This window comes from Mustela nigripes, chromosome 2 (genome assembly GCF_022355385.1).
Source record: "Mustela nigripes isolate SB6536 chromosome 2, MUSNIG.SB6536, whole genome shotgun sequence".
Lineage (NCBI taxonomy): Eukaryota > Metazoa > Chordata > Mammalia > Carnivora > Mustelidae > Mustela > Mustela nigripes.
This window is the reverse complement of record NC_081558.1, coordinates 47140833-47154869: the sequence shown is the minus strand read 5'-3', so window position 1 is coordinate 47154869 and position 14037 is coordinate 47140833. Positions and strand designations below refer to the sequence as shown.

Here is a 14037-nt window from a genome sequence, read left to right as displayed (position 1 = left end):
CTTCAGAATACTGAGCACAGGAACATAAGTTCCTTAAAGGGAAGAATCAAGTATGTCAGCCTTATGCTTGGCACTCAGTAGGTGCTTGGTAAATGTTGAATGAATTAAAAAAACATACACATCACATTTAGGGACACTCTCAAGGACCCAGCTTTCCTCTTTCACATCACTCCCTCCTCCCCCCAAATAACTTAATCAAAAAAGAATTTTAATTCAGGAAGATGCTGGGATGTCCAACTAGTCTACCTACCCGAGGATAGGGGATCCCTGTCTTGGTGTTCTCAAAGGCCGGCAGGAGGCGCACAGCCAGGTCATGGGCCATGTGCAGTAATTCGTTATCATAATCCTTAATTGTCATGTCACCAAAGGGCTGTTTGGAGTCAGTTATTATTCTGTGGGCAGAAAGGAGGCTTCCTAGGACCCTAAAAGACAGGATGACAAGAACACAAAAACAATACAATCACGCTACTTGTCAACGCATACAATCCAGTTCACACTGAAAGCAGCAGCCTCAAATCCCTTGAACTCACAGCTGCCTGGAATCAGACGGACTAAACTCAATGGCTTCTTGAAGTTCCTTCCAGCCCTGATAAATGACCAATTCTTGAGTAACCACATTACTGAAGGGGGTAGGGGGGAAGAGAACCCTTCACCTGAGGCCACCAAGAATAATCTCACCTAAAGTAATAACCAATGACCAGCAGTTTCAATCATCTCATCAGACAGGAGGGTACTAACCATTCTCAGAATAAGCTTTACCTTTCAGTATTAATAAATGACTATCGGTTTCTCTCACATGGGGAAAACACTTCACCATATCAGAAACAGGAAAGGGAAAGACAACAAATACTAAGTAGCTTCCCTAGTTCAGGTTGCCAAATTGCTGAGAAATTCTCCACTCTGGTGAGGAGGCAAGGTGTGGAAGAGGAGAAAGCGAGGAGGAGGAAAAGACCTGCTCTGAGGCAGAAGGCCACCAGCTCTAGAGCCATGTCCCTACAGAGCCAGGAATCATGCACCACTCCAATGATCGCAAGCTGACTGTGATGTTTGTCAGTACAAATGTTTTCATAACTTTAATTTCAAATAAATGATACATCTGGAATGGTATGCAATAACACAGTTTTCAAAAAGTCTAAATAGTAAAACAGTCACAATGTATCAACCCAGAAAGGCAAGATACAAAACCGAGTATGGAACATATGCCCAGTACCTCAGCGGGGAATGGTGGGGAGAGGGGCGGTGGACAGAGAAGACGGCGGGGTGAGGGGGTTGGACAGAAGAGACAGTGGCACACGAGGGGGAAATACACCCAAATGGTAAGCAGTGGTCTTCTGTGGGTGGTAGGTAAGATGGGAAACTCTCACTTCCTTCAGAAATGTGTAGGGGTTTTCCTAGGACACAGGAAGGAAATGAGACCAGACACCAAGTGACAGTGAAAATCTGCCTTAAAAAAGGACACCTGTCTCCCACCTCATTAAAACTTGAGTGTTTTTTTTCAGCCCCCAATGTAATTACTTTGAAATGTCCATTGTTCCACTGTTAATAAAGCCCAAAAGGGAGAGGAAAATGGACACAGCACCCATAAGGTCCCCCATGGACTCTCTACCTGGCTCTCACAGCTGGGAAAACCTCACAGGAATTTTGCTGCTCACACACACAAAAGAAGCCTTCAATCCATTTCATGTACTATCTTACCTGATTGTGGCCTCAAAGACTTGGACGGTGGAATCTTTGTCAAATGAAACTGTGTCGATCACTAACTTGACTGCTTTCTGGAACTCAGATGAATTTCCCATTATCTTCAAAAAGAGGAACACAAACCATTACAACAGCTTGAAATAACACGGAGGGACCACTTATCTAAATGTCTGTACACGGTTTTGCCACTCTTGGGAGGAGCGAAAACACAAAAGTTAGAAAAGCACAGTTATCTCTTAGAATATATTCCAGGACAGATGGCAAGCCCATTTCCTGCAACTCAAGACTCCTATCTCCAAATAGTCAAACTGTGAAATATTCCTCATGAATCATTAGTATCCCTCACCTTCCCACTAGACTCTCCCTCAAACTTCAGTCTGATCTGATTTAGGATGCAAGGCACTGGAGTTTCTAAAACTCTTGAAAAGAGTAAAAATAAATCCAAAAACCGAAGAAACAAAAATATAACTTCCCCTATGCTCCTCAAATAAATCGACAGCTTGGGTGCTTGGCTCCCAGGAGACCAAAACATCTGGAAAACCACTTGTTGCTGGTTATCCAGATGTCTAAACACTTTGAGAAATAGTAGCATTATGTCTTGAAGCGCAGCATAAAACCAGTGGCATTCAAAACAAATAAAACATACAAATAATCAGCTCCATGTCCTTTTTAAAGACTGATCTAAAATTACAATTCCTATTTTCGGTACATAAATATGATCTCATACTAAGCCGCTCTCTCCAATATGAAGTGCAAATTGGGAACAAAATTTTACAGATTAACTGAACCAGAATGCTTTCATTCTGTTCAAAAATTTAGGACGATCCAGGGACTTTAAGGACATCATAATGATACACACAAAGGAAAAGCAAATAATTTCAAGCAGACACTACTTCTTTCAAGTGTGCCTTATTTCTTAGTATTTCTTGGTCTGGCCCATAATTTCATCCCTCTCTTCATTGTTATTCTGCCATAAACATGCAGAGCAACTATAGATGTTTCTTTCCTGGCCTTTACTTCTTTCTTTTTAAAAGATTATGCAATAGTGCTACACGTTGCTGCCAATGGTCAGGGGACTGCTATCTTCTGAATGTTTCCACAGCACATCTGTTAGAGCCTGTTTAAAATGTTAGCAAAAGAACAAGAAAACCTCAACTGAGATAACACCTGAAAAAGAAGCCTGAAGTGCTAGCACACTGAAGACCGGATATTCTACAATGAAAACCACAAAAAATGGCTTTGTTTCCTTACAGATGCTCACCAGCAACAATATCTGTTAGCAGCTGCAGAGGCTGATATGATCTCAGATCAAGTGGAGGATGGTCAAGGAAGGCAGCAATTTTCAATTACATATTCTAATTTCCCACTGTAGTCAACACAGCTACAGACAGAGCAAGCAGGCTGTGAAATCATTCGCTCAGGCTTAAGAAAACCTGGACTGAACAAAAGAGTTAAATCGGTTTCTTTATTGCAGGACTTCTCAGAGCCTTTAAAATGCTGCTGTACATTGTACTCTCCAATAATGGGAGAGGCATACAGAACTTCATTTGGGAATAGAATTCTTCTTTTAGGGGATATACCCTTGGAAATGTTGTTGGGAAGTGCTGAATTTGTAGAAATTCATTTTCTGAACACATATTTGCACTCCTACTATACATCCGACACCATTAGGTGGAGAGTGCAGAGAATAATAGAGATGAGGTCTCTGTACTTAATGAGCATAGGAGAGGGATAAAAAGACACAATGAGGGCCAGAAAGAGAGGTCAGGGATGAGAGGTACTCCTTCATAATGTATATGAGTTCCAGAAGACTGTTTAAGCAACACGTATAAGGCTGAGTCAGCCTCTGGGATCTTCAACAAGTTAACTCTAATTAGGCTGAGCAGACTTGCCTGGGCACATTGTGATTGCCGATGACAAATGACTGAAGTGGGGCAGCAAGAACTACAGAAAGAGCAACTGGGCCACTAAAACACTGTGCAAACACGGGCTGGCCAAATGAAAGCCCAGAGGCCGCACAGACCTGGGCCAAGAACACATAGGGAGGTCAGTCGCTCAAGCTCCTTCCAAGGCCTCATGAATCTTCCGCCAGCAAACTCCAGGGCAGCTCTAAAACGGACTTAGCTAGCACTACCCACTTACAACCCCTGACAGCACTAAACTCTTCTCAGGGAAGTTAAAACAGACAAGGGTACGTTATTAAATACAGGATTCGGGCTCAACTACGGGAAGAATTCTCTCATGGTAAATGCGTGCTGGACAATGAAGCAGAGCAAAGAGGCTGTGCGGTCACCCTCACGAAGGAGGATTTAACAGGCTATGCTGAAATACAGTCCGTTGGAAGCACAGTGCAAGGGGCAGATGGTGCACAGGGCACGCACAGTGTGATGGTAAGTACCATGCCACACTCGGTCCTTCATGGCTGTCCTGAGGTCTCCAGCTCCCCAGCCTTCACAAGGGAAACCACGGGACACTGGGGGGAAAGGCAGCACCTGAATTGGCAGCCCCAGTGTGGACAAAACACAGAGCGGCATGCAGAAAGGAGTGTTTCTAGGGAAGGCCCTGCGTGGGGGCCAGGACCAGGGCTCGGGACACACTCTTGGGGAGCACTAGTCAGATGCTATTCCAGGGGCGCACTGACGTGGAGCTTGTCTTTTACTTCTCAGATCTTAACCAAAGTAGCTGTCAACTTGAATGGAATGCTCTACTGATTCCTTTATGGAATAAATTAGTGGGAAACTGGGCTCCCCCCAAAAAATCATACTTTCTTCTCCACTTTTTTTAGGGGAATCACATCTCCACTCCTTTGACCCTGAATGCCTTTCTCGCCCTCACCATTAAGGTCATTAAAATAAACAACAGCTATCAAAGTTATGAATACATTTTGAGTACCAGGTTTCCTGGAATTCCCATCCCTGGTGGGAACTAGAGATAATCAACTCCAAAATGTCTTAATTAGTGAGGAAAAAAAAATAAGGCTAAAGACTTACTGCAAGTGTATCCAGTGCATCCACAAGAGTCAATGAGTAATTCCCCAGGACATCATTGATGTTCAGATTTGAACTGAAAAAGAAATACAATTAAAGAAAGGTGCTTTATTTCAAATGAGAAAAGGGACAATAAAATTAAACACCCATCAGAAACTAAAACTGTTGGACTCTTACTGATTCAGGGACAATTACATGTGGGTGAGTATGGCAGTGGTCTTTCTATCTCCTAAGTGACCATTTCTAGAGCATCTGCAAACAGACTCAAGTCACACAGCAACAGAGACACACTGATGATGCTACTGTGGAAAGAACATGCAACAGGAAGTCGGGAGATGGTGAACCAGAGTCATGTGCCCTCCCTGACATACCGTTTTATCACCACAAATCACCTCCCTGGCCAGTTTCAAAGAGCTCTTATTTCAAAATTATTAGGAATGAAAAAAGAAAAACCCTGTCATGTGACCTGCCCACGACCCTTTATTTTATTTTTTAAGATTTTACTTATTTATTTGTTTGAGAGAGTGTGCACAAGCAGGGGTTAGGGTGAGAGGGAGAAGCAGGCTCCCCACTAAGCAGGACTGGATCTCAGGACCCTGAGATCATGACCCGAGCCAAAGGCAGACACTTAACCGACTGAGCCACCCAGATGCACCCCCCCACCCCGACACTTTAATACAGAAACCAGCTCCTCCAGCAGGTTCCACACCAAAAGAACCAAATACCTTCCATGATGGCCTGATTACCACTCCCCTGTGCTTTGGCTGGGGGGAGTATATTAACCTCTTGATCTCATTTTCTCATTCACATCTCAATCCAAGAATCCCCATCACCTCCACCAACTCTGAGGAGCTGAGCCAAGACAGGACTTCTCTGCGCTAGAGCTACACACACATTTCTGCCCACAACTCCTGCCCCCACAGTCCACACTGATTCCCCTTTCTGAAGCAATCTTAAGCCACCAACTTCAGGCCTGCAGTGAGGGTAAAGCTCCCCAGTCACTCGGACAGCTCCTCATAATGCTAAAAAACAATGACAAGGATGAGAAATAGGTCGGGGAAGGGTGGGGATGGAGACATCATGCAGCCTGACAAATCCCCGGGACTTCAGTTATTCCACTGTCTCATTCCCACAAGGCCAGGAAGGAAATGGCAAAAGCCTGAAAAGATGTAAGTTAGGAAAGAAATAGGACACCTGTTTACTTTTATTGAAGACCAAAGTGAAAAGCCCTAGCTCTATCTTCAACAGCAGATTTGCTGAAATTATGGCACCTCCCAGCACAGTCCCAGACCACGGTAGCTAGTCCTTGAGTCACTCGAATGGGGCCTGGTCTCCCTCCCTCTGTTCTGGATGGCCTGCTCTGCTCTCTGAAAGTGCACCCTCCCATGTGCCTGGGCCACATGTCACAGCTGATCTTACACGAGCCTTCCTATTGCTTTGTTGTGTGCTATGTTACCCCACTGAATCTAGGACAAAGAACTCAGAGCTAAGGTAGATACATTGTTTGAAACAAGCTACAGAGAAGGGGCTATCTGAGAACCAGGATTATCTCGTTCCTCACAAGCCATCAGGCCAGCACACTGCAGGGCTGAAAACTGCACCGGCTTCTTCTATGTGTAGATTCTTCCTAAATGGAGTTATATAATTGCAAAAGGTCCTCTAAAGAGGAGAGCTGGGGGTTAAAATAAGCACTGCAAGGGCAGTGCCAGCCAGAAAGGATACAGGAAATGCCAAAAGTTGGAGAAGGTCAGAGTAGACAGGGAGCTCCTCCTGCTCAATTCTGCCAACTCTAGAATATTCTGTTGGGTTTAAATATTTAACTGCTTTGCTCTGCGGCTCAGAAACAATGAGTGGTTCCCATGACCCACCTCATTAGAAAGTGGCTCTCTCACCACTTAGCATCCAAGCTGGACGATGTGTAAAATACCCCAACTGCCCTCTCCTGAGCTGTACCCTCGTCTGGGCCAAGGTCACCCTCTCCATCTGCACAGGCCAATGGAAGGTAGTATGACTGTTGATTGCTGTACTCCTGCACATGATGTATAGTACTCTTCCTGCAGGCTATAACTAAAAAGGACCCAATTTTACAATACCTCTCGATACAGTGTCCAAGCAGTCACTCACAATGAACAGTTACAAGCAATGCTACGGTTAAAAAAAAATTTTTTTTTGGAATAAGTGGGTGGGGTCCTTCTCTCCACTTAAGACAAATCCCCTGAAAAATCTAAGGTGTGCATTAAAGCACTTTTAATTATTTTCTACCAAATAATTACTATACAGTCTTTCAAAATATACCAAAATAGAAAGAAGAAAAAAAAGAGGGGTGTGAAGAGAAATGCAGATTCCATAAAACCCTCTTGGCCTAACAGCACTATTATACTGTGATTCCATTCATGCCAGCCCACAATGCTGGTGTACGACTGTGGCCTTGTTCTCTGGAGATACTCTTGATCGATGGCTAGCCTGACTTATCTGCTAAGTGCCTCAAGCCAAGAACTCAATCTTTCAGTATAAGGCTAGGCCCACAAGTACACATCTTTCCACATCACCAGCTGGCAGGACTACAATGACCCAGAATTAAACTCTCCACTTAATTTTACCATGTGTGACTGTTCGGGACATTCACCCCAGTGTGCATTTGTAAGGTTCGTATCACTCCAAAACAGAGCTGGAAGAAACTACAACCTTTGACAGGCAATTTTTTCTTATGTAACTAAGAAAATCAAACATATGGTTTAAAAAAAAAAAAGTCTCCCACATATACTTAACCTGTACCAGCTGTTCAGAAATCTACCTAGTGCTGGGTAGGCACAGAGGTAATATAAGAAACAGTCTCTGTGTCGAGGGATTGATAATCTGGGGAGACACGACAAAGGGAAAGGAACGTGAATACATAAGAGCATTCAGTTCTCAAGTGATGATGAAATGTGGAACAGCAGCCCAAAGAACCAAAGAAAGGAACTGAAAGAAAAACCAAGCAAAGCGAGAAAAATCGTCTTCAAAAGTTCAATGGCATCATAGGAAACGACTTAGGTCTGACTCTGAAGTGGGACAGTAGTTTAGAAAGAAGGAAGAATGCACAGGAAGCCATCTTATGCTGGGGTGCCTAGGAATGGGTCAGTTTGGGGGCCAGTATCAGTTGGGGTTGTGCACAGATTTGCTTTTTTACTTGAACAGCAATATGGCTGGGGAGGAAGCAAAGAAGGATCACGTGCCCAAGGCCTGAACTACTGTTAGCATTCACAAGATTACAAAAAATAGAATATCCAAATTTATTTGAAGAAACTTGGACCCTCCAACCCAAACTGGGGATATAAGAGTAACTGACTTTGCAAAGTAATCTATAACTGGGCCAAAAGATTTGCTATTTTAAAGTATTCAGGTTTCATTGACTTCACGGTAACTCCTTACACTACCTACAGTTAAAGAAGACAGGCAAGACAAGCCTCAAGCACATGTGACTAAAAAGAAAAGAGACACAGGTAGAACACCCATGGTTTGTTTCTGTACTTCCTACATAATATTCTAATGGTTATGTCTCTATATTTTAAATATATCATTAGAATAAATTTGACAACTATCACTAGAATACATTTGATTTTTTTTAAATCTGAAAAATCTGGGGGCACTTGGTGGCTCAGTCAGTTAAGCATCTGCCTTCAGCTCAGGTCATGATCTCGGGGTCATGAGATGGAACCCACGTCAGGCACCCTGCTCAGCTCCTTCTCTTTCTGTGCTCTCTCACTCTTGCTCACCCTTAAGTAAATAAAATCTTTACCCACCCCCAAAAATTAAAAAACTAAAAAAATAAAATCTGAGAAGTTTTTACTGTAAGTGATCTATCTTGGGCATGTAAACGTATCGTATTGTTTCAGAGCCAGAATGACAAAGCTCTGGTTCTAAACTTTTCCTTGAAAATACTGGTCTGAAAGGAGTTAGGCTAAAGAAAGGAGAGTAAAAAAATTAACCTTTCCACTCTTTTGGAAGCAGCCAGTGTAAGAGTCTACTCAGGGTCACCATAACCCCAGAGTTCTTTCACCTCCTCAGAGACATCAAAGGTTTATCAACTGAAAGGTTTATTAACCTCTGGGCACAACCCCTCCTAAATGCCGCCCCTTAGTAGTTCAAACTCCCATCTTTCCAACAGCCATTCAGCCGTCTCAAAGCGAGCTGACCTTAGTTTACCTGCACTGCCACTGTACAATCAAACCAAGACACTCCTCAGCACACTTCATCCTGAAACAAAAGCCTATGCCACCCGGAACTACCCATAGAGACCAGCAAGTTAATCAACTGCCACGTCACCTTGCTGGAGAGGGGCTCCAACTCTCCAAAGGGTTTCTACGGTTCATTAAGAAAAGCATCAATATGTCATCAACTCACTCTCCTGACCATGATATTCCCAACTGAAAGCGTTATCACAAGTCCTCATTAAACTGTTTTCCTTAGGTCCACACCATAAAAGGAAATCTGAGGAAAAAGTCTGTGAGAGAGAATAAGGGCACTTACTCAAAGTATCCTCTCCCGCCTTGTAATACCATGAGCATTAGGGGGAAAATACAAGTAAGATCCAAAATATGTACACACACTTTGGTTTCAACTATGTAAAATATGTGTAGGCATATGGGTGGGAGCTGGCAGGAAAAATAAATTAAAAATAACTGTCTGACGGGGTTTTGGGCTTTTTTATTTTTTCAAATTTTAATCTTTTTTTCCCCTCCAACAACCAACAACAAAAAATGAGATCCAAAGAAAATACATAGGTATAAATTCTGGTACATTTAAGGACTAACAATTAACCCATTAATAACTCATTAATTTCCTAATATCTGGAAAGGCCCCAGTAATTTTTATAAAAAATTAATAAAAATTTTTCTCAAAAAAAAAAAAAAAAACCAACAAAAACAAAACAAAACTGAGAAAGTGCTAATATGCATAAAGCCCAGTAAGGTGACACAAGAAAAGTAACTAATCGGTTTCCTACAATCTTTGAAAGGCCCAGTCCTTTGAAATGGCTTGGACTGTGCCCCTCGCTTCACTAAAACTGATGCTCCTCAAATTGTCAGCTAAGATATGACTTTGTAGATAACCGAACCATTTTTTAAAATTCTTCAAGCCCCTTTAGTATATGGGCTTCCTTTTCAGAATTTAAGGACTGGACTCTTCCTTTTACCAGGTGAAGGAAGATACATCCCCCTAAAAGTCCAAAGGCACCCACAGAACGTGGGTTCAAGGCAATGGGCAGCCCAATTCCTCCACTCCCACCACCCAGAGGAAGGTAGTCACCTATCTGGTCTAACAGGATCCATGGCAAAGCACACCCATTCCCTCCAGCTGGAAGGTCCTCAGCTGGGTATGCTTTCCTCTTGGACTCTGATGTCAACAAGGGTGACCCTGGAAGCTTGACCTCCAAAGGCTGGTGGGAGGGGAGGACTGGCTGACCTTACTGGACAGTCCAACCACCAGAGTGGAGGAATTTATGGAACAGATAAAGGTGACAAGCAATGCAGTGGCCAAAGAATCAAACCCTGAGTATCAAGACCCCAAATCTGAGCTAGATAGCCTCTGTCTCTCAATCTCCACCCCCTTCCCTTTCCTGTAAATTCCCTCAGCCTATGTAGCAGCCCCTGTAAATGAAGGTCAAAGGTTGTAACCCTGCTCTGCCTCCCGATCACTGGCTGGCTTTGGAGAAGTCCTTTCCTGGAACCAACTCCTGAATTTTTATATGGGGATGGGTGGAAGGGAGATGGAAGGCTTGTTTTGAAAGCTGCGTTTAAAAGGGATTTCGTTTTGATTATATACATGTTCATCTGGAGAAGGGGTTGTGGAAGATGAGAATCTAAAGCCTCCGAAGCTAAGCCTTGTTACTGCTACCGTCCCTTCCGGTCTCTGAGCCTCAGTTTCCCCATCTGTAAAAGAGACTGCGTTGGACAGCTGTCCTGTAACTCAGAAATCCCGAGAGAATCAAGAAAGAGGACAGCCACCGGCCCACCCACACCCCCCGCCCAACCCCAGGGGGACCCCCCGGGGAGAGTGTCGGGCCAAAGCACTGAGCGGGAGGGTGTGGTTCCAGGCCCCCAAATGCCTTGGCATCCCTTGGGGGACCCGGAGGTCAGAAGGCTGCACCCTGACCGGGAGGACGGAAGGAAGCGCGTGGGCGCGCGGCCCGGGCGTCGGGCCAGCGCCTACTACTCACGGGTCCCCGCGGTCAGGCCCTCGGCCGCGGCAGTGGATGGGGTTGAGCTCGTCCTGGGGAAAAGCGTGCGCCATGTAGTTGTCGTAGCCGAAGACGAACATGCCCCGCGCCAGGTCGCGCATCTGGGCGCGCAGCTGCGGCGGGAAGGCGCCGCTGTAGCGCTTCTCGTACTCGTCCCGGTCGCGGCCCCGGCCGCCCAGCACGTAGCCCCAGTGGGCCGGCCCGCACACTCCCGGCTCCGGCCGCCGCGGGGCCCGCCGCCGTCCCGCCGCCGCCGCCGCCCCAGAGACGGGCGGCTGCAGCCACGACGGCCCCGACGGCCCCCCGGGCGGCCCGGGCCGGCCGGCGGGCCCCAAGGCAGGAGACTCGGGGCCGTCGGGGGCCCTCAGGCGCTGGAAGCCGAAGCTGAGCGGAAAACGCTGGTAGAAGCCCATGCTGGGCCCCAGCCCGAAGACGAGCCACAGCACTCCATGGAGGCCAAGCCGGAGGAGCACCAGCCCCAGGACGAGCGCTCGCCATTGCATGGTCGCGCGGGCGCCGCGGGCATTATTTTAAAGCGCGGGGGACCTCCCCCGCGGACCACCGCACCCCGCACCCGCTCCGTAGCCCCGCTCACTTCCCCTTTAAGGAACTCCCCCGTGACGCACCAGGAACCAGCCCATTGTCCCCCACCCCCAGTCCCTCGGGCCGCCCGGCCAGGCCCCGCGTTCGCCCGCCCTGTCGCCCGGGATTGGCCCCGGCCCGGCCCAACCTCGTGGGGGCGCGGCCGGGGACTCCCTCCCGCGCCATAGGCCGCCCGGACTTCCGCAGCGCCGCGAGGCCCCGCCCCATCCCTCGCCCCGCCCCCGGGCCCCCGCCCCGCCCCCGGGCTCCCGCCCCATCATCTCGCCCCGCCCCCTGGGCGGTCGGAGTCCAGATGGGCTGGCGTGGCGAGTAAGGGCCGCTCGGGCTACTAGCGAGGAAACTTCCAGCCAATGGGAGCGCGGCACGGGAGCACCAGAGGGACGCCGGACGGAGACGTGGCCCCCAACCAGGCGTCTTCGGGCAGAGCGTGTCTCCCTCCTAGCCCGGACCGGAGAAAGCCACTCCAGCTCTAGGTTAGGGATGGTGCCAGTTAAAAGACGTAAGGAAAAGGAGGGAAAGGAGCATTTCCTCGTAAAAGGAGCTACTTTTGCATTGCAAGGGCAGGGTTTTTAACAGGACCGTCGTATACTGTGGGGGGGTGGGGTACTACCTGGTAGCTCTGGACCGCACAAAAAGGTATCCTGAATTCTACTCTTTTCATCAGAACACCCTAATTTGTAAGAACCGCTCACTGTGATTGTAAAACACGTATTCCCAGATCTTGTAGTAGACCTAGCAAATACCAGTGGAGGGTCCTGGAAATGTCTGTATACCAAGAGCTCTTGGACAATTCTTAGCATCTGGCAATTTCAGGAAATGCTGAATTAGGCTATACTGCCTTTGTCTCGGAAATAGGAGCTTTAGAAAAAAGGGTAAGAGTCATGGCCGCCGCTACCACCGACTTATTTTTGCCAAATTCATTTAACCAAGTCCCCTCCCACCTCTGCTACTCCCACCATCTCTTCTGTGCGCCACAGTAGCGACCTAACCTTTCGGTTGTAGGATAGAGTCCTGGTCAAATCACTTTACCCATTCTGTGTCTACTTCCTATAATTAAGAAGGTTGCAAATATCAGCTCTGAAGGACTAGGGCTCTCATGTAATGATTCAACAGCGTAGGGGTTTTGTTTTGTTTGCTACATTTGTAGATACCTGTTAAGATGTTCTCTCAAAGTTAGACCATATGCCTTGTTACACTAAGGTTTCTGAAAAGCATAGGAAGCAAAGACTGATGGATGGCCCAAATCAGGGACTGGCTGAGTGACCAAAGCAGTGATTAAGAGGATGATAAGTTATGGGGTACGATCATCACATTCTCAGGGGACTTTTTGCAACACAGAGGTGTAAGTAATGGAGACTCAGAGGGAACTCAAAGAAACATTTTATTACAACACAAAGTAACTGGCACCTAGTAAGGCTGGCTTTTTGTGGGTTTGTTTTGTTTTGTTTTGTTTTTTGGCTGAGCCTTATCCCTCCCCCCAAATTCTGAGAGATACACCTGCCCAAGCATCAAAGAGTATAAAGAGATTGAACCAAGGTCTTTTGCCTACTGAGATTCTTTTACTCCTCTGTGCAGCAGCTAGGAACCCTGCTAGAAATCCAAACTTAGCACTTGATCCTGGACTTTCAGGTCTGCCTTCCCAGAACCTGAAAACCGAATGTGAACATGAAGGTATATGTTGTTCCCTTAGTAATTATTATACTGCAAATTTTAAAAGTTTTAAATTTGCTCTTGCTCCCTGCTTAAGTGCAGTCCACATTAGTGTCAGCTCCTGTCCTCACATTTGGAGACAAGCTCTAATAAAAACAAAGAGAAAACCATCCAACTTCTGAAAGATGCCTGTCCTGGTAAAACTTACGGTTTTCAAAATGTGATCCGTTTAATCTTCACAGAAAGCCTTGTTTAGGCCTATTCCACAAGCCCTAATGGAAGAAATCAGGTTGGAAGGTTCAAGTTCTCTGAGCTACTTATGGTGGGCAGAAAAAGAGCTACCACCCAGGTTTCCTGAACTTTCCGTTTAAAAAAACTAGCTGGTCCACAAAGCAGATGAAGACTGCTTTTTCTATTCTTCCTAAACCACTGTTGGCTTGGCAACATTGTTGACATTAGCACCCTGCAAGGCACAGCCGAAGATTTGGGGGCCAGGTTCAAAAAGTGTTTTGTCTTGAATTAAACTGAGCCAAAGGAACACGAAGTATCTCCTGCTAGCCTTTTAGATTAGCCTAAGTCTTCCCTCAAGGTAAATGTGGCTGTTAAGACTGGGACAATACCCTTACGTAATCAGAAAACCTCAACCTTAAAAATCAACTTTATGAAAGGCTTTTCTGCACAGTCTCAGGAGATGATCAGGGGACTGATTTAAAAAAAAAAAAAAATGAAATGTACTATGGTAAAAATGGCTTCACTCTGGGGGACGCAGAAGAGATGACAGCTAAAAATCCAGACTCAGAAGCCCTGATTGCCAGATGTTCAAGTCATTGCTTTGGCCTCTGAGTGACCCTGGAAAGTTAGTTAATTTTTCCTGGTTTTCCC

General features: G+C 46.1%; 1 protein-coding gene across 1 annotated transcript in view; it reads right to left on the bottom strand.

The window, feature by feature from the left end:
- EDEM1 (ER degradation enhancing alpha-mannosidase like protein 1) overlaps positions 1 to 11545 on the bottom strand; it is a 28688-nt gene extending 17143 nt beyond the window's left edge. The window contains exons 1-4 of the mRNA XM_059390205.1: positions 10882 to 11545; positions 4689 to 4761; positions 1696 to 1799; positions 251 to 422 (exon numbers count right to left, since the gene is read on the bottom strand). Of these exons, the coding sequence (XP_059246188.1) occupies positions 251 to 422; positions 1696 to 1799; positions 4689 to 4761; positions 10882 to 11405 (873 nt within the window). The 5' untranslated portion in view covers positions 11406 to 11545. The remainder of the gene's footprint in view (positions 1 to 250; positions 423 to 1695; positions 1800 to 4688; positions 4762 to 10881) is intronic.
- Positions 11546 to 14037: the final 2492 nt, after the last annotated feature.